This window comes from Salvelinus sp. IW2-2015, linkage group LG19 (assembly GCF_002910315.2).
Source record: "Salvelinus sp. IW2-2015 linkage group LG19, ASM291031v2, whole genome shotgun sequence".
Classification (NCBI taxonomy): Eukaryota; Metazoa; Chordata; class Actinopteri; order Salmoniformes; family Salmonidae; genus Salvelinus; species Salvelinus sp. IW2-2015.
Window position 1 is genome coordinate 10,692,953 of NC_036859.1, and position 21,002 is coordinate 10,713,954.

Sequence of the window (21,002 nt, forward strand, 5' to 3'; positions counted from 1 at the left end):
AACCTCAATATCAGGTAACTATAATTGGATAATTTTAAATAGGCCTGGTTAATAGCATTAACATTAACTGATAACTGTCAGAGGACATATGCTATCAATGAATAATGCGACGGCGTGCCCACTGGGCAAAAACTGGTTGAATCAACGTTGTTTCCATGTCATTTCAACCATAAAATTATATGTGATAACTTTGAATCAACGTGGGAAACKTATTGGATTTGCCAAAAGTCATCAACACAAGGGGATTTCGTATTTTTTTCATCCAACTTTTAACCTTAATCGAATGACATGGTGACATTTTTGTGGATTTCAATTACCAAACAAATGTAAATCAAAACTAGACGTTGAACTGACGTCTGTCCCCAGTGGGTGGTTTGTACAAACGGAATTGATGAAGCCCTTGGCGTTGTCATGCGTCTTGCCCTGCAGCCCAGTGCGCAATCCTTGCGGCTCATCATTCTGCTGATCCTCGTCATGGGGGTGGCCCCGTCCCCGGCTCTGACGGCGGGATGCCCGGCCCGCTGCGTGTGCGATGACCAGCTGGTGGTCCAGTGCGCCGGGCAGCACCTCACCACCTTCCCCACCGAAATGCCGCTCTCCACGCGGCAGCTCATCATCTCCAACAACCGCATCMTTGAGCTACCACCGCTTCAGCTCAACTACCTGTCGGACTTGGTGTATTTGGACTGTAGCAACAATTCACTGACGGAGATTTCGGAGTCCACATTCGGTAACCTGCGGAAACTTGCTTACCTGGATTTGTCCTTCAACACCTTGACGCGGATAGAGGACAGGACGTTCGGGCCGCTGTCCAGCCTCGTGATGCTGAGGATGACGGACAACCCCGGCCTGTCGGACATTCACCCAGACGGTTTCGCGGAGACCTCGGCGCTGCAGGTGCTGGACGTGAGTAGAAACAACCTGACGGTGCTCAACATCAGCTCTCTCATCGGGCTGCCCACCCTGCGCTCTGTCGGCCTCAGCGGGAACCCCTGGAGCTGCGACTGCGACAATGAAGACCTCTGTCTTTGGATCCACATTGAGGGATTCAAGTTTCAAGGTAAAACTGTATGCACTTTCAGAGAGAAATACACATCCATAKAGAATATGGAACTATAACATTTTATCTGTTCTTTGTGGTTACATATTTGACCAACATTGACATTGTGCATGTTCATTTATACAGTAATTATTTTTCAACTTGTCCTTTCCTGGGATTTGAACTCACAACTCACAAGCCAATCTTCCTGCTACACGCCCATGCCTGTGTCAGTTATCAGTTAATCTGACTATTCTCTCATCATTGATTTGATTGACTTATTTACTTATTTTAGGGTGTTCACACTCCTGAAGTGCTCACTGAAAGCATTTCACTTTGACAACCACACGGCTGTGTTGTAAGCTATGAGCTCAGTCCCTTTGATCGTCACTATCAGCCGTCTGGACCTCATCTGTTTTGAGAGGCACCATCTGTCGTTGTCTCAGCAGTTTAGAAAATAAGCTGCTGATTTATGGAAAAAGCTCAGGTTCTTCAGTGAGTTTGAAAGAGGGGTCTCAAGTGAGCATAGGGGGGTTTTAAAGTGTGTGTGTGCCTCAGTCACCAGATCTCAACCCAATTTAACACTTGTGGGAGATTCTGGAGTGGTGCCTGAGACAGCATTTTCCACCACCATCAACAAAACACCAAATGATGGAATTTCTTGGGGAAGAATGGTGTTGCATCCCTCCAGTAGAGTTTGCAGACACTTGTAGAATCTATGCCAAGGCACATGGAAGCTGTTCTGGCTCGTGGTGGACCAACACCCTATTAAGACACTTTATCTGGGTGTTTCCTTTATTTTGACAGTTACATGTATTCCTTTACTGCATACATTTAATGCGCGGTTGCCTGCATCATGGGGCCTAGGATAAGTTTTGAAACAGGTGATAGTGGAGGCTAAACCTAACAGCAATTGTCGACGATCAAATAACACACGACCGAAATGAGAGACGTACTGAGGAACCTTTCTCTTATTCCTTCATTCACGCATGCAATTAAGGCCTAATCCAAAAACCCACAGTGTCTAGACGTGAATTGACCAGTGAATCTCCACCTGTGTCCACCTGCACATGCCCCACCAACCGGAAACACTTCAATCAACAAACTACACGGAGTATACAAAACATGAACACCTGCTCTTTCCATGACATAGACTGACCAGATGAATCCAGGAGAAAGCTACGATCCCTTATTGATGTCACTTGTTCAATCCACTTCAATCAGTGTAGATGAAGGGGACGATACAGGTTAAAGAAGGATTTTTAAGCCTTGAGACAATTGAGACATGGATTGTGTGTGTGTGCCATACAGCGGGTGAATGGTTAAGCCAAAAAATGTAAGTGCCTTTGAACGGGTTATGGTAKTAGGTGCCAGGCGCACCGGTTTGTGTCAAGAACTGCAATGCTGCTGGGTTTTTCCACACTCAACAGTTTCCTGTGTGTATCAAGAATGGTCCACCACCCAAATGACATCCAGCCAACTTGACACAACTGTGGAAAGCATTGGAGTCAACACGGGCCAGCATCCCTGTGGAACGCTTTCGACACCTTGTAGAGTCCATGCCCCGTCCAGTTGAGGCTGTTCTGAGGGCAAAAGGGGGAGGTGCAACTCAATATTATGAAGTGTTCTTAATGTTTGGAATACTCAGTGTATATGCCTATATGTAACGAACGTGCCTCAGGGAACCACGCTCATGTGATCAGTAACCTTGCCTTAGACACTAACACCTCAGTTAGTGCCTTAGGCCTTTAGCTCAGTGGCCTAACAGTCTTGTTGTGCGCTGTGTGGGTTCTTGTTGTGTGGGTTCAAATCCAGTCGGTTACCTATGCAACAACATTTATTTTGAATAAGGATTGATTCTTTTTCTGTTGTATTCTTGTATCTTGACAGATTAATGTACTGTACATCCGCTTTTGGCTTTGTTCAGTTTGGAGTGGTATTCCCTGCTTTTTTGGGATGTGTCAATACACAAAAGGGTAGCTACAGTTGAAGTCGGAAGTTTATATACACCTTAGCCAAATACATTTAACTCAGTTTTTCACAATTCCTGACATTTAGTCCAAGTAAAAATGCTTAGGTCTTAGGTCAGTTAGGATCACCACTTTATTTTAAGAATGTGAAATGTCAGAATAATAGTAGAGAGAATTATTTATTTCAGCTTTTATTTCTTTCATCACATTCCCAGTGTCAGAAGTTTACATACACAATAGTATTTGGTAGCATTGCCATTAAATTGTTTAACTTGGGTCAAACGTTTCGGGTAGCCTTCCACAAGCTTCTCACAATAAGTTGGGTGAATTTAGACCCATTCCTTTTGACAGAGCTGGTAACTGAGTCAGGTTTGTAGGCCTCCTTGCTCGCACACGCTTTTTCAGTTCTGCCCACACATTTTCTATAGGATTGAGGTCAAGGCTTTGTGGATGGCCACTCCAATACCTAGACTTTGTTGTCCTCAAGCCATTTTGCCACAACTTTTGAAGTTATGCTTGGGTCCATTGTCCATTTGGAAGACCCATTTGCAACCAAGCTTAACTTCCTGCTCTGATGTCTTTAGATGTTGCTTCAATATATCCACATATCCTGCCTCATGATGCCATCTATTTTGTGAACTGCACCAGTCCCTCCTGCAGCAAAGCACCCCCACAACATGATGCTGCCACCCCCGGGCTTTACGGTTGGTATGGTGTTCTTCGCTTGCAGGCCTCCCCTTTTTCCCAAACATAACGATGGTCAGCATGACCAAACAGTTCTATTTGTGTATCATCAGACCAGAGGACATTTCTCCAAAAAGTACGATCTTTGTCCAATGTCAGTTGCAAACCGTAGTCTGCTTTTTTATGGCGGTTTTGGGCAGTGGCTTCTTCCTTGCTGAGTGGCCTTTCAGGTTATGTCGAAAAAGGACTCGTTTTACTGTGGATATAGATACTTTTGTACCTGTTTCCTACCGCATTCTTCACAAGGTCCTTTGCTGTGGTTCTGGGATTGATTTGCACTTTTCGCACCAAAGTACGTTCATCTCTAGGAGACAGAACGCGTTACCTTCCTGAGCGGTATATGACGGCTGCGTGTCCCATGGTTTTATACTTGCTTACTATTGTTTGTACAGATGAACTTGGTACCTTCAAGCGTTTCGAAAATTGCTCCCAAGGATGACCCAGACTTGTGAAGTCCAATTTTTCCTGAGGTCTTGGCTGATTTTTTTGGGATTATCCCTTTGATGTCAAGCAAAGAGCACTGAGTTTGAAGCGTAGGCTTGAAATACTCCACAGGTACACCTCCAATTGACTCAAATGATGTCAATTAGCCTATCAGAAACTTCTAAAGCCATGACATAATTTTCTGGAATTTATCAAGCTGTTTAAAGGCACAGTCAACTTAGCGTATGTAAACTTCTGACCCACTGGAATTGTGAYACAGTGAATTATAAGTGAAATAATCTGTCTGTAAACAATTGTTGGAAAAATAGCTTGTGCCATGCACAAAGTAGATGTCAAAACCGACTTCCCAAAACTATAGTTTCTTAACAAGAAATTTGTGGAGTGGTTGAAAAACRAGTTTTAATGACTCCAACCTAAGTGTATGTAAACTTCCGACTTCAACTGTATTTATAGTGCATCTCGCTGAGCAAGAGCCTGTCACACCATGATACACTTACTAACAGGCATCCCCCATCAAACGCGCACACAGACCAGCTCGTCATCCTCTCCTCTGCAGCTCAGGCAGAATCCTAAACTAGTCCTGTAAGAGCTCTTCTACTTCCTGCTGCTTATTGCCTTTGTCTGCTTTCATTTGGAGCGGAGTCCCTTCCAGTCACAGCTTCCAGAAAGGGAGAACACACACATGCACGCACACAGGGGACTCGCTCCGGGGGKGGAGTACTGTATAAAGCAGAAGGACAGAAGGTGTATAGAGATGCCGTGTTTTTGATCGTCACCATCAGCCGTCTGGATCTCACCTGTCCTGAGAGGCACCGCCTGTCGTTCTCTCAGCAGCTTAGAAATAATGCTTCCATGCCTTGGGGAGAGAAGGAACTCTAGCTAAGTAGAGGAAGTGGAAGGAGTACTTCATGTTCACTGGGAAGAGGAGGGTAGCGTGTTGTATTATTGAAAGGAGTGCTACTGTAGTGGTGCCAGGAGGTCTGAGGCTAGCTAGGTCAGAGGACAGTTCCAAGTGTAGTGCTGTGTGTGTCACACATCTGTGCTGCTAAATTCGTTTCTAAACTCYCATGGCATCTGAAGACAAAATGGAATGTCTTTGGAGGCAACAGGAAATCTAGGCCTGTCTCTGTTGTTATCCCTTATCCCTAACTCCATTAGTAGTTATGTACCCCCTTATTTACTGGGTAATGCATCTGCCCTGCCTTTAATTAAATAATCAAAGACGGAGAGGAAAGGGTCAGTTGTGATGTAGGCTAAGACAAATCAAGAATATATGGTGTGGATTTCTACAATGGAACACTAAGTATTAATTTGATGTAAATCGGATATATTATGGACCTTCCCTTGTGCTATTCTGTTTCAGTACATATCATTGTCTGTAGCTGTCAYGTTCCTGACCTTATTTTCCTTTGTTTAGTCTTTATTTAGTTGGTCAGGACGTGAGCTGGGTGGGTATAGTCTATGTTCTGTGTTTCTATGTTTAGGTTTGTCATATTGGCCTGATATGGTTCTCAATCAGAGGCAGGTGTTTTGCGTTGTCTCTGATTGGGAACCATATTTAGGTAGCCTGTTTTGTGTTGGGGTTTGTGGGTGGTTGTCTTCTGTCTTTGTGTCTATGCACCAGATAGGACTGTTTCGGTTTTTCACATTTGTTGTTTTCGTATTTTGTAGTGTTCACGTTTATTGTCTTAATTAAAGTCATGATGAACACTAACCACGCTGCGCTTTGGTCCGATCCCTGCTACACCTCCTCTTCAGACGAAGAGGAGGAAATCTGCCGTTACAGTAGCTCCATTCAGATTTGTACTTAAGGATTTGAAATGTCTCTAAAGTGAAACTAGCACAACATACTGTATGTCTCCATTTCCTCAAAAAGTCCATACATGCACAATGTCTGGACAAAGCCTGCCTGCACAGGTTCTGTTGGGCAAAATAAGCCAGAGCAAAGTCTGCTGGCATGAAACACAGAACACAGAACAGAGCAGAGCCAGCCGGTCAGTCAGCCAGTCAGCCAGTCAGGCAGCCAGGCAGCCAGGCATAAAAAGCTAAAGTCGTTTGATCTCATCCCGAGAGAGATCCCCCCCAACACAAAAAGCTGCGAAAACAAAAGCAAATTAAAGCGTGTCCTTTGAAATTCTCCAACACGACGGGTATTGCAAGCACATTCCAGGCTTTTTTCTTCTTACGAAATATTACCCCTAACAAACGGGGACTTTTACATGATACCCAGGCAGCCACACACACAGTATTAGCATCATTAGATCGATAGCATCTGTTATTAGACCAACGTACTAAATCAAACTATTTGCATCCCAAAACACATTTCCTCTTCCCCCGCACAATAGGTGTCACCTGTCAGTCAGGTGTTTGAAGCTACAGAACAGCAGTTCCCTGTTCTGACATTCAAAACAAACATCCCCTTTTCTATTGAGATTCACGAATTCTGAGTGAGTGAGGGGCTTAGTTTTATGATCCAACTAGGGGCCTGTTGGAGCCAGGCAGCTTAGAAGATGAAAAGCCATGCTAACTGTACCGTACCAGTCAGACACAAAAGACAGAGTTACCCAGTGAAATCCAGAGGGGCTGAAATCGTCTTGAATTATTCAAAAGCCTTGAACTTGGTGTAATGTAATATCAACGTAACAACACACCAGCAGGCTGTCACTCCTATTCGGTTATTTTCTGATAAGGGAAACAAATCAACGTTTATTGGTCGCATACACAGTTTTGCAGATGCTATCGCAGGGGCAGCGAAATGCTTATGCTTCTATGTCCAACAGTGGAGCAATATCTAGCAATAAAAAATGATTTAGCAGGTACTGTTTTCTTACATGGTCGTTTTTATTATAGCTGCAAATGGAAATATATTTCAGTAGGGAGTGTGTGTGTGTGTGTTATCCATCTCTCATGAAGGTTATGTAAAACTATATAATGTAATGTGTATGAATTATTCAACAGGCCAGAGATCTCTATTTGATGAAATATAATATTGATATCACCTTCCCTGGGTGGGTAACCTACGCGCTCCCCAACACTGGCAACACTTCAAAGAACATTTCCAACATTATTATGTGTACACAGTGTGCTGACTAATGCATCTGACTTAGAATATTTCCCACATCAGCTTTTATAGAGAAAAACAAACTACTACTGTTGTCTTAACCTTAGCAGGCCTAGTCCTAAGAGTAATGCTCAAGTTAGGGTTAGGGAATTGATCATAATAATGGTGTCAGTTAGTTGTTCTTGTTCTGGTAATACTGTATAGGCTCAGTACTAATTGCAATGACTACTAGGGCCCGCACTCTTTCCTGGTCATGTGACCTGACCAGGAAAAACAGTCTGCACTAGTGTAGCCTATAACTAGGACCCAGAGTTTTTACTGGTCACGTGACATGCTGAAGAAAACCTCTAATCATTACAGCTAGTGATAGGCTTTTACTGCTGTGTCACCAATGCAAGTTCTAGTATGACTTACGTAAGTAATGTCATTAACCCCCACCTGTGCTGTGTTCTCTTTTCCAGACGAGGGCCAGACGGTGTGCGGGGGTCCTCCTGACCTGCGGGGGCAGCGTCTGGGTGAGCTGGGGCTGCAGCTGCGGTCGCGGTGCCACCAGGGCCTGGGATCGTGGGACTACCTGTTCTTCGTCGCCATCGGCTTCATCATCTTCGCGGCGGGCACGGTGTCTGCGTGGGCCATCGGGGTGGTCATGGTGCTGTACGAACGCTACGTCAAGAAGAAGAGCGAGCAGATGGACCCCGAGGACGAGGTGGAGCAGGGCGCAGGACCTGGCACAGGGAGTGGGGGTCGTCACGATGCAAATCCACATGGCAATGGAGGTTTGAAAAACACTAGTCACATGGTGGTTTGACTCCTCCCTGTAGCCCCCCCCCTTCCGGCTGTGCCTCGGAACCCACAGAACTACAAAACCTGTGATGTCATAGGATGGCAGAGATTAAGAAGAAACTTCAAAGTAGAGCACACTGGGATTTCTATTGACTCCCTTGTAAAAGACAAACGAGAGACAACACAGAGATGTGCCTGACTGTCATTGAGATTGAGAGTTGAATGGTCATAGTCATATACACTGAATGTACAAAACATTAGGAACACCTTCCTGATATTGAGTTGCACCCCCTTTGGCCCTCAGAACAGCCTCAGTTCGTCGGGACATGGACTCTACAAGGTGTCGAAAGCGTTCCACAGTGATGCTGGCCCGTGTTGACTCCAATGCTTTCCACAGTTGTGTCAAGTTGCCTGGATGTCCTTTGGGTGGTAGACCATTATTGATACACACGGGAAACTGTTGAGCGTGAAAAACCCAGCAGCGTTGCAGTTCTTGACACAAACCGGTGCGCCTGGCACCTACTATCATACCCCGTTCAAAGGCACTTAATGTGTATGTGTGCCATGTGTAAGTTTGCCATTCAAGCTCTGAATGGCACACATACACAATCCGTCTCAATGGTTCAAGTCTTAAAAATCCTTCCTTAACCTGTCTCCTCCCCTTCATCTACACTGATCGAAGTGGATTTAACAAGTGACATCAATAAGGGATCATAGCTTTCACCTGGATTCACCTGGTCAGTCTGTGTCATGGAAAGAGCAGGTGTTCCTAATTGTTTTATTATATAGGCCTAATCATAATCATATTGCAGGACATCTCTCCTTTTCTGACATGACTGGTTTATGTCATGACTGGTTTATGTCATGACTGGTTTATGTCATGACTGGTTTATGACCGCCACACAACAAATATTAGCTACACAACAAATACCATTTATCAGGAGTGCGACATCACAGCCTATTTCATCTGAGAGCCTTTGCCAAAGCAGGAGATAGAAACAGAATCATGTATTGATGAACAAAATATTGAACAACAAATCGTCTTTTGCATAAAAGTGTGGGCTGTAGCATTTACTTTTAAATTGTTCGAATAGACATTCAATCTTACAGAATGCGCGGCCAGTGTTTGGCACTCGCTATAGGCGCATGCAATTTTAGTTTGAAAAAGTCACTGCAAAAGATTAATACATTCTGCCCACACCTCTACAGAAATGTGATTACATTTGCCATTGCACTTTCTTTTAGAAACTATCATGGCCCAGTTCCAACATCTCCAAATCATACAGCAAAGGCATTTTTGTTATCATAAAAGGTGAATGGAGGGCGTTTTCCAGACAGGGTTGTAACGCTCGTTCACAAGAATACAAATATACAGTGTTGTATGCCTTTGATTTATTTAGTGAGACATTAACTCACGATTGATACATGAGGCCCCTGTTCCTCTCTGGTCCCGTGTGAGTGTGAGTGTGTGTGTGTGTTGGGAGTTTGACCCTTTACTATTACCCAAGTAGAGCCCTGTCTGCTGATGGACTTGGCTTTAACCCAGCATGCTGTTGGAGCTTTTCTGGCTGGCCTCTCAGTGGGGCCAGGTAAACACAGAATGTGATAATTGATTCCCAGTGTTCCTGCTGTCCCTGGTTAGTACAATGCACAGAGTCCCATCCACCCTAACTGTCTCCACATGCACTGACTGCACCAAAAGCCTTATTGAAGTACGGAACTATTTCTACAGCAATAGCACAAAACACTACTGTGAATCAGAATGATTATTATGAAGCACAGCACTAGGCCTACTTTGGCACAGTTGCTTTAATCTAATCCAAACCCCTCAGAATACTACTGACCATCTATCATTCACTGGCTTCTTTTTAAAGCTAAATTCAGATCACATGGATCAACACTCACTGCACTCCCTATCTGTCCTGTCGGTCTTCCGGCTTCACTCTGACGGTGATCCTGACTCTTGACTGTTATAAACTTAGGTGAGTCTCCCCATTCATCCCAACAACAACAGCTGCCCTAAGGAAAGGCTGCGGCTGGATTACACTGGCTCTGAGGGGCTGTCAGAGGACATATCCATTACACATTACACAAAGGATTGATCAGCTGGAGTGGGGGTGTGAGAGGGAATAAAGTTATATGACTGACAGAGAARCCAATATGAGACATACTTGGTGCACCTAAGTCAGTTTGTCACCCCTACCACACAYACACACACACACTAGGAGGTGATGCACATGGGTGTTACAGAGATAGACTAGGGTCCAAGGTGCCCCCAAGGTTAATGCACTACATTAATGTACAGCCAGTATTTATGTCATAACTTCTGTTCTGATGTATCTAACCGACTGGGAGCATSTTCTCTAGGAATAGGAGAGGTAGCGTTGACTGTTGGGCTGGTGTCCTGATCAAAGCAGAGATGTTATTACAGTTAAATTACCTTTATAGCTGTCTCTTATACACATCTAGATGTGTATAAGAGACAGGGTCCAAGGTGCCCCCAAGGTTAATGCACTACATTAATGTACAGCCAGTATTTATGCCATAACTTCTGTTCTGATGTATCTAACCGACTGGGAGCATCTTCTCTAGGAATAGGAGAGGTAGCGTTGACTGTTGGGCTGGTGTCCTGATCAAAGCAGAGATGTTATTACAGTTAAATTACYTTTATAGTGACACTGTCTATGACACTCTGTTTCAAGTCAGCACCAGGCAAGTCTGAGCCAAGAGATACACTGCAAAAGTATGTGGACACCCCTTCAAATTAGTCGATTCGGCTAGATCAGCCACACCCATTGCTGACAGGTGTATACAACCAAGCACACAGCCATGCAATCTCCATATATAGATAAACATCTGACATAATTCGTTATTTACCATTATTTTCTATTGGGCACAAAATTATCTGAAACAAACCAAAACAAACAGCAGATACATCCAACAAGTTTGTAGAGTCACATGCTTGACGTAATCATTGCGTGCTAGGAATATGTGACCAAATACTACACTTTTGACAACTTTAATACACATATAAGTGGACTCGTCCCAATACTTTTGGTCCCCTCAAATTGGGGGACTATATATAAAAAAGGCTGTAATTTCAAAACAGTTCACCTGATATGGATTTTTTTACCTTTATTTAACTAGGGAAGTCAGTTAAGAACAATTTCTTACTTTCAATGACTGCCTAGGAASAGTGGGTTAACTGCCTTGTTCAGGGGCAGAACAACAGATTTTTACCTTGTCAGCTCAGGGATTCGATCTTGCAAACTTCTCAGTTACAAGTCCAACGCTCTAACCACTAGGCTACCTGCCATGAGGGTATGAGAATACCCTCAAATGAAAGCTGACAGTCTGCACGTTAACCTCGTATTCATTGTATCATTTCAGATCCAAACGGCTGGAGCACAGAGCCAAAACAACACAAAATGTGTCAATGTCCCAATATAGTCCAGTTTGTAACATTCTCTATAAAATGGGCATTTAAATTATGTTTGATTCAATGTGGTGAGCTTTGAAATTATGGATGTATGTCCATTTAAAGCGGTTACAATTCGGGACATTTTGATGACGGTAATATGATATGATACTTTTTGAAAATATTAAAGGGACCAATACCCAAAAAATGACATTTTAGCCTGTGTGGTGCCTGGCCTTCATTTAATAATCACCCACACAGGGTCTGTGTGCCAACAGACTACAGAATAGTGTCAGTCTGTCTAGGTTAGAGGTTGCTCATGTACATACAATACATACTCTACCCTGCTATGCTTGGATGTCTCAATGCACATTTTCAACCACAGGTTGCTGGTTGCTATTATACTTGCATGTCATACAACAGCCATAGTATGTGGTTACAGTACCTATCTGCATGGTCCCTACAGTACAGTGTATATGATATACAGTCACTATGCATGTTCAGTCTAAGGTCTGTGTATGAACTTTAAACCACATACCAGTCAGTATATCCCAGATACTCACCACAGTATGAGTACATCACATTCTGGTAAGGTATCTGGTTAGGCAATAGGGCGCGCAGGCACGAGGTGCTCTGGAGAGGGGAAGGGTAGGGCGGGGTGCTGCAACAGGATACCTTTCTCTAACCCTAACTCATGTCTCCACGGCGACCCAGCAGGAATGTGAAGGAATGACCACATGTCTGTTCCTGTCTTAATAAACCACGGAACGACCCCGCTCCCCTTTTAACCACTTTCCCTCCAACACGCACACAAACACACACACACTCTCCGACCCCAATCCAGCTACATACTATCTTTACCATTCATTGGACAGGTATTTGTGACTCTTCCAAGATAGCTTCGAGGTAAGTTTATGTTGGCTCTGAATATTGCTCTCACATTAAAGATGGGTCCTGTTTGTGACTTCATTGATTGGGTGGGTGAGGAGTTGGGCAGCATGTGATCCAGGAAGGAGCAGGCTGACCTGGGTTTGTTAGACACAGTCACAGCTGTCTCTCTGAGCTAGCTAGTCACATGGGCTGCGACGATATGACAGGCGATATGACACAAACGCACGTGTTTGTGTTCTTATATGGGGCCAGCAAGGTCCAAGAGTCACCTTTACACTGCCTTACACTCAGCTTTACCCCCCCCCCCACACACACACACACACAGACAACCATACAGACTAACCAACTAAGTATTGGGTACTTACTATACAATCATTTCATCGTACCAAGTCCTTGGATAGAATTAAGTCACACTTTACTATAGATTTACCGTAAACTGGGGTCGAGACATAAGAAAACTACTGTAGCTTATATTAAGTGAACATCTCTAGTGTTTTTTTTTTTTTTTTACAATTGTAAACTTAAACGACGGTATACATTGAGTGTTCTGTACCTGTTTTGTACCTTTCTGAAGTTGTTTTTGTCGTTGCTAACTAACCTATTTATTCTGACAGCACAAAACAATGGGAATCTGAGAAGCACAGGTTGATGAATCAAATTAAATGAATGACTTATGTACAGTATGACTGATTGGTTGGCTCCTCTGTGTGGTTTAACTGCACAACAGCCTGAGAGGGCTTGCCAACTCTGTACCCTTCCAAAGCAATAAAAGGTCATTGGATCCGAGAGGAGTTGTGGTGTCCTTTTGTGCATCACAGAATAGCCCGGAGAGGCGTCCTGCTTTGTCTTGTGTGTCCTCTGTCTTCTTTCTGTAACTCCCACTCTATCTGTCTCTCTGACTGTCCTCTGTAGAGGGACACTGGCAGCTTCATTAACATCTAAATAACTTACACACATCTTTGACCCAGGGTATACACATACACATACGCATGCACACAAACACACACATATACACACTCTCTATCCCTCTCTGTCAGTGTATTATGGAATATTGGATAGAGTATTCTGGGTGTCCAGACTGATCCACAATTATGTTAATCCAATAGTGTTGTCTGGGAGAGTGAGATAACGAGATGCTAAGCTCCCACAGAGGAGCGAGCAGGACAATGATATTGCAGACTCGAACAGACAGGCAATCTGCAAATTGCTCTGTGGTATTTCTGTGTGTTATGGCTGGTCGAGGGCCTGAAACATATTTGCGTAGTCTTTCAATTCTTTTTCCGCACTTTGTCTGTTCTGTCTGTCCCAGTTTATCTCCAATCTGTCTCTCTCCTTTATCGTTCTCACACTCTTTACTCCTTTCTCTTCTTGTGATTTTTCTGGCTCGGGGCCACCRACACCGCTTTTTCAYCAGTCACTTTCCCTCCTTTTTTTTWATGTCTCTCTCTCTTGCTCTCTCACCATATGTCCTTGTGTATCTTGCTCCCACGTCTATCAGTAAGTTCCCTCACTTACTGTCCTCCTCTTTACCGCCCTTCTGTTTTTCTCTCTCCCTCCCTGGGAACATGACCTTTGACCCCACAAGACTGTCACACCAGGGTCCCGATGACCTCTTGGCACGTTAACTCTATACTACACTACTCCAGAAGGTCACATTTCAAGGTACTGTATATTCCGATCCATTTTTTTCCACTAAGCGGCATCAAGGGAATTTAAACTTTTAGTTCTGAACCCAGCGAGACATTTCCAATATTAATGTGATCTATTTTAATCTACTTTTTACTCAATGAATTATTAATAGACCATCTTGGAATAAACGGCAGTCTCTCTTGCAGGTTGGGCTATGTAAAGCCGGAATACATTTACAATGTAGATTAGATGCCTTTCCTAATTGAAGGAAGAGTGTGTGTGTGGTACAGTACATGAGTATATTCAAGGTAAAGATTTTGTGGCTTAATGAGGTAAGAAAGTAATTTAGCTTATATATAATGCAAGTTTGAACTGGGATATAACAAATTACCTGCTTAGCTTGTSAAAGTTCCATATATCAAATTTAAGTAAGGCTCCTGAGTGGCGCAGCGGTCTAAGGCACTGCATCTCAGTGCTAGACGTGTGTCATGACGTTGCCTGTTTGGGTACATCAAGCCCCATCCCCCTCTCCCTGCCACTCCCTGCCTCCCCCTTTCCTCCTTCAACCCATGCTGTGGTCACAGAGAGACGTCRTAAATTCCTGAGAATCTCCTCATGGCCAAACAGTATTAGAGAGAGGGTAAACTTTCAGGACAAAGGGATTTCTTCCACCTCACAGAACTTGAGGTACGAACAGATTTCATGTTCCGGAAAAAGTATAAAAGATCGGTGAAGATTCCAGCTATTAACTGGTCCGTTTGTCACAACTTGGGAAACTCATGGGAGACTGTGTGGCTACATTACYATACCRCTGTTTATATAATARCCTCAGATATGAGGTTTACATCTAATTGTTGTATAAAATGAATGAGTGAGTATGATACTGTTTGTATAATTATGTAATATGATGTTGGACTGTTTAATTAAGAAAAATACAATTCCTTTTGATTTGAACTAAATCCGAGCTGTCTCTTATACACATCTAGATGTGTATAAGAGACAGTTGCAATTGTTCCCGAATGAGTGAGCGTTCATGTGTAAAGGATTAGCATGTCAATTGTTATAATTATGAACTCTGTAGTGACTTCTTAGTCGACCCCCAATTTTCCCTTTGTCTAACAAGCCGCCATGCCGGTTCAGCCCACTAGGGCATATTTCTCCTATCATTTCATGTAACCATTTTAAGTTTGTTTGTTTGTTTATGCATTTCTGTGAATTACTTAGTTAGTAATAAATAAATGATTTAAGACAATTGATGTATGGATGACTCATAGTGAAGACTGGGTTCGTGCAGATAAGCAACAATTTACGACGTTTGGAATGAGACTAACGTGAGGTAAAAATAAATAAATCATTAATCAGAAGACTATTGATCAGATATGAAAATATCTGAAAGGTTATATTGGGAAATTATAACTTTGTAATCTGAACACTTTCCCTGGTGCCCCAAATTCATAGTTAATTAGTTATGTTATTAATCAGTTGATCGCGTAATCCCTAATTACAGGAATCTTTGATAAAAACTAAGTCTTCAATTTAATGATAGCAAAGACACGACACGTGTCACTACAGACCCTGGTTCGATTCAAGGCTGTATCACAACCGGCTGTGATTGGGAGTCCCATAACGTGGCGCACAATTGGCCCAGCGTCGTCTGGGTTTGGCTGAGGTAGGCTGTCATTGTAAATAAGAATTTGTTCTTAACTGACTTGCCTTGTCACGTTCCTGACCTGTTTTCTCTTGTTTTGTATGTCTTTATTGGTCAGGGCGTGAGTGTTGGGTGGGCAGTCTATGTTTTGTATTTCTATGTTGGGTTTTGTGTTCGGCCTGGTATGATTCTCAATTAGAGACAGGTGTGTATCGTTTGTCTCTGATTGAGAGTCATACTAAGGTAGCCAGGGTTTCACTGGTGTTTTGTGGGTGTTTGTTTCCTGTGTTAGCGTTTGGGCCACACAGGACTGTTGCAGGTTAGTCACGTTTGTTGTTTTGTTTATTTGTAGTGTTTGTTGGTTTGCCATTAAAATCATGAATACCTCCTACTCCGCATCTTGGTCCGATCCATGCTCCTCCTCGTCTGAGGAGGAGAACGACATTGACAGCCGTTACATGCCTACTTAAATAAAGGTTAAATAAATACAATTCTGAGTGGAGACTGGTATAGATGCAGCACCTCAGAGCCCTCTGGTGATGATGTTTGGATTTAATCCCCAGACACACAGTAGAATGTTTGTTGTTGCATTCCTTTTGAATTAGGAATGCTCATTATCCTAGTCTCTTTGAAAATTGTTTTCATTGCCTCAGCTAAAACTATATCTGCTTTTCTTTTTAACAGCAGCAACTGTGTTATCTAGGTCACTTATTTCTGGAATCCCACTGGGCACACACTGGTTGAATCAATGTTGTTTCCATGTCATTTCAATGAAATTACGTTGAATCAACGTGGAATAGACATTGAATTGACGTCTGTACCCTGTACAGTCTGACGTTAAAAAAAAGTATTTCTGTGCAATAATGAAATATATTTTGAAACATGTATTTATTTATTAACCTAAGTCCCACCAACAAAACTAATATAAATGAAAATCCTCTTTATATTTAAACACACCGTTTCCTAAAACAACATTTATTTAATTTTTGAATAATCCTCCTCCCACCTGTGACTAAGTGGTCAAGGGTCACAGATCCACCATGACCTCCCATGATGCCCCTGTTCTGGGTGTGTTTTCATGGGTCGCTTGTGGTCTGTTGGCGCTCCAACATACCCAGGATGCTCTCTGCCATCCCTCTGACGTCGCTGTGGGTGTCAAGGTCAGAGGTCAAGGTCTTCAGGAGGTCCACTGCCCCCTCCTCCTGGAGTATACGGCAGTACTGCACACGTGAGATCAAATAGAATCACCCTTGATTTACAAAACATAAAACACCTCAATAATATACACACAATGAACTAGTAAGAGAACGCCTCCTCAGACCACAGAACACCATGCATCATCAATCGATAAATTGATGATTTATGGTTGTGGTTGTGTACACGTGTTCAATTGAATATTGCCCAGGTTTATGTTTACTGGCTCAAACAAAGAACACACTCACATCTACAACATGTTGAAACAGAAAGACCCAGCAGAAGACTTAGAAGTTTCTGCTGTATAAAAGATTCATTGAATGGTTCAACTACACTGAACAAAAATATAAACGCAACATGTAAAAGTGTTTGTCCCATGTTTCATGAGCTGAAATAAAAACAAATTTGTTTGCATCCCTGTTAGTGAGCATTTCTCCTTTGCCAAGATAATCCATCCACCTGATAGGTGTGGCATATCAAGAAGCTGATTATACAGCATGACCATTACACAGGTGTACCTTGTGCTGGGGACAATAAAAGGTCACTCTAAAATGTGCAGTTTTGTAACACAATGCAATGCCACAGATGTCTCAAGTTTTGAGGGAGCATGTTGGCATGCTGACTGCAGGAATGTCCACCAGAGCTCATGCCAGAGATTTGAATAATAATTTCTCTACCATAAGCCGCTTCCAACGTCATTTCAGAGAATTGTCTGTACGTCCAACTGGCCTCACAACCGCATACCATGTGTATGGCGTCGTGTGGGCAAGTGGATTGCTGATGTCAACATTGTAAAGAGAGTGCCCCATGATGGCGGTGGGATTATGGTATGGACAGGCATGAACTATAAGTGTGTGTTTATTCTCCTACCTGCAGCACTTCCTTGTACAGCTGCATGCCCTGACACTGGAGGAAGTTACGCATGAGTCAGGTTCCACAGAGCACTCAGGGCAAACTTCAGAGTGAAGTCCACTACTCCTGCCATTGCCTTCTGCTGCATTATACCCAGCAGCTTTTGTTAGGGGGGAGAGAGGTAAGGTGAGGTGAGGGAGGAGAGGATAGGGTTGAGAGGGAGGTGAAAGGGAGGAGAGAGGAATAGAGAGATGAGGTGGGGGGGTGAAGAGGGAGATATGAGGTGAGGGGAGAGAGAGAGAGGAGGAGATAGAAGAGAGGTGAGAGGGAGAGGAGGAGGGTGAGAGGGAGAGATGAGGAGAGATAGAGGTGAGGTTAGGGATGGAGTGATAGAGAGGAACAGAAGAATAGAGTGTAGAGTGTAAGGAGGAATGAAGAGAGAGAGAGAGTGATAAGAAAATGGAGGGATATGGATATCCTACCTTCATAATAAAGATATCAGCCCCCAGCTGTGTGGTCTGCTCTGTGGACAGCTGCAGAGAGACAAACCGTTTCAACAAATGAAGTGGCTGCTAATCAGACTTTTCTGGACCCTCTTTCTGACAGCTAAAGGACCTGAAGCTTCCACGCATGTGCGTGATTCTCAACGTTACGATTCTCAATGTTCTACTCGTAGAGAACAGATTTTCAAACAAAAATCTAATTTTATTGATCGCATACACATATTTAGCAGATGTTAATACGGGTGTAGCGAAATGCTTGTGCTCCTAGCTCCATCAGTGCAGTAGTATCTAACAATTCACAACAATACACACAGATCTAAAATAAAAATTATGGAATTAAGAAATCTATAAATATTAGGACGAGAAATGTCGGAGTCCGGAGTATAAATATATACAGTGGGGAGAACAAGTATTTGATACACTGCCGATTTTGCAGGTTTTCCTACTTACAAAGCATGTAGAGGTCTGTAATTTTTATCATAGGTACACTTCAACTGTGAGAGACGGAATCTAAAACAAAAAGCACAGCTCTCTGGTCTGGCCATTGTGGAGAGGTTGGAGTCTGTTTGATTGAGTGTGTGGACAGGTGTCTTTTATACAGGTAACGAGTTCAAACAGGTGCAGTTAATACAGGTAATGAGTGCAGAACCAGGAGGGCTTCTTAAAGAAAAACTAACAGGTCTGTGAGAGCCGGAATTCTTACTGGTTGGTAGGTTGTCTCTTATACACATCTAGATGTGTATAAGAGACAGGTACAGATCCTTCAGGTTTCGGGGCTGTCGCTGGGCAATACGGACTTTCAGCTCCCTCCAAAGATTTTCTATTGGGTTCAGGTCTGGAGACTGGCTAGGCCACTCCAGGACCTTGAGATGCTTCTTACGGAGCCACTCCTTAGTTGCCCTGGCTGTGTGTTTCGGGTCGTTGTCATGGTGGAAGACCCAGCCACGACCCATCTTCAATGCTCTTACTGAGGGAAGGAGGTTGTTGGCCAAGATCTCGCGATACATGGCCCCATCCATCCCCCCTCAATACGGTGCAGTCGTCCTGTCCCCTTTGCAGAAAAGCATCCCCAAAGAATGATGTTTCCACYTCCATGCTTCACGGTTGGGATAGTGTTCTTGGGGTTGTACTCATCCTTCTTCTTCCTCCAAACACGGCGAGTGGAGTTTAGACCAAAAAGCTCTATTTTTGTCTCATCAGACCACATGACCTTCTCCCATTCCTCCTCTGGATCATCCAGATGGTCATTGGCAAACTTCAGACGGGCCTGGACATGCGCTGGCTTGAGCAGGGGGACCTTGCGTGCGCTGCAGGATTTTAATCCATGACGGCGGAGTGTGTTACTAATGGTTTTCTTTGAGACTGTGGTCCCAGCTCTCTTCAGGTCATTGACCAGGTCCTGCCGTGTAGTTATGGGCTGATCCCTCACCTTCCTCATGATCATTGATGCTCCACGAGGTGAGATCTTGCATGGAGCCCCAGACCGAGGGTGATTGACCGTCATCTTGAACTTCTTCCATTTTCTAATAATTGCGCCAACAGTTGTTGCCTTCTCACCAAGCTGCTTGCCTATTGTCCTGTAGCCCATCCCAGCCTTGTGCAGGTCTACAATTTTATCCCTGATGTCTTTACACAGCTCTCTGGTCTTGGCCATTGTGGAGAGGTTGGAGTCTGTTTGATTGAGTGTGTGGACAGGTGTCTTTTATACAGGTAACGAGTTCAAACAGGTGCAGTTAATACAGGTAATGAGTGCAGAACCAGGAGGGCTTCTTAAAGAAAAACTAACAGGTCTGTGAGAGCCGGAATTCTTACTGGTTGGTAGGTGATCAAATACTTATGTCATGCAAATTAATTACTTAAAAATCATACAATGTGATCTTCTGGATTTTTTTAGATTCCGTCTCTCACAGTTGAAATGTACCTATGATAAAAATTACAGACCTCTACATGCTTTGTAAGTAGGAAAACTGCAAAATCGGCAGTGTATCAAATATTTGTTCTCCCCACTGTATATATATATATATATATATGTGATGGGATGTATAGACATTATAGAGAGTAAGTGGATATAATATTTAGTTTGTCTGTAGAATTCGTAGGATAAAATAGTATATACTGTATACAGCAATGGTTGAGTAGGATGGCTATTCGAACCCCACATTACAGCCATATTCTAAAAWWWWTTTTTTTTAAAACAACATTTTCTTTATTAATATACAAACAATGCCCAATAATGACAAAACGAAAACAGGTTTTTGAATTTTCTACACATTTATTAAATATAACAATGGAAATATTACATTTACATAAGTATTCAGACCATTTACTCAGTACTTTGTTGAAGCGCCTTTGGCATTGATTACAGCCATGAGTCTTCTTGGATATGACGCTACAAGCTTAGCACACCTGTATTTGGAGAGTATCTTACATTCTTCTCTGCAGATCCTCCCAAGCTCTGTCAGGTTGGATGGYGAGTGTYGCTGCACAGCTATTTTCAGGTCTCTCCAGAGATGTTCGATYGGGTTTAAGTCCGGGCTCTGGCTGGGCCACTCAAGGACATTCAGAGACTTATCCCGAAGCCACTCCTGAGTTGTCTTGGCTGTGTGCTTAGGGTCGTTGTCCTGTTGGAAGGTGAACCTTTGCCCCAGTCTGAGGTCCTGAGTGCTCTGGAGCAGGTTTTCATCAAGGATCTCTCTGTACTTTGCTCTGTTCATCTTTCCCTCGATGCTGACTAGTCTCCCAGTCCCTGCTGCTGAAAATAAAAATCTGCCACTAGCATGCTTCACCGTAGGGATGGTGCCAGGTTTCCTCCAGACGTGACGATTG

At 43.3% G+C, this 21,002-nt stretch overlaps 1 protein-coding gene across 1 annotated transcript; it reads left to right on the forward strand.

The window, feature by feature from the left end:
- The first annotated feature begins 39 nt into the window (after positions 1-39).
- LOC111979592 (leucine-rich repeat-containing protein 52) lies at positions 40-10,466 on the forward strand. Its single transcript, XM_024010187.2, has 2 exons — positions 40-1,060; positions 7,720-10,466. Exons 1-2 carry the CDS (start codon positions 412-414, stop codon positions 8,064-8,066), a joined length of 996 nt encoding a protein of 331 aa, XP_023865955.1. The 5' UTR covers positions 40-411; the 3' UTR covers positions 8,067-10,466.
- The last annotated feature ends 10,536 nt before the right edge of the window (positions 10,467-21,002 follow it).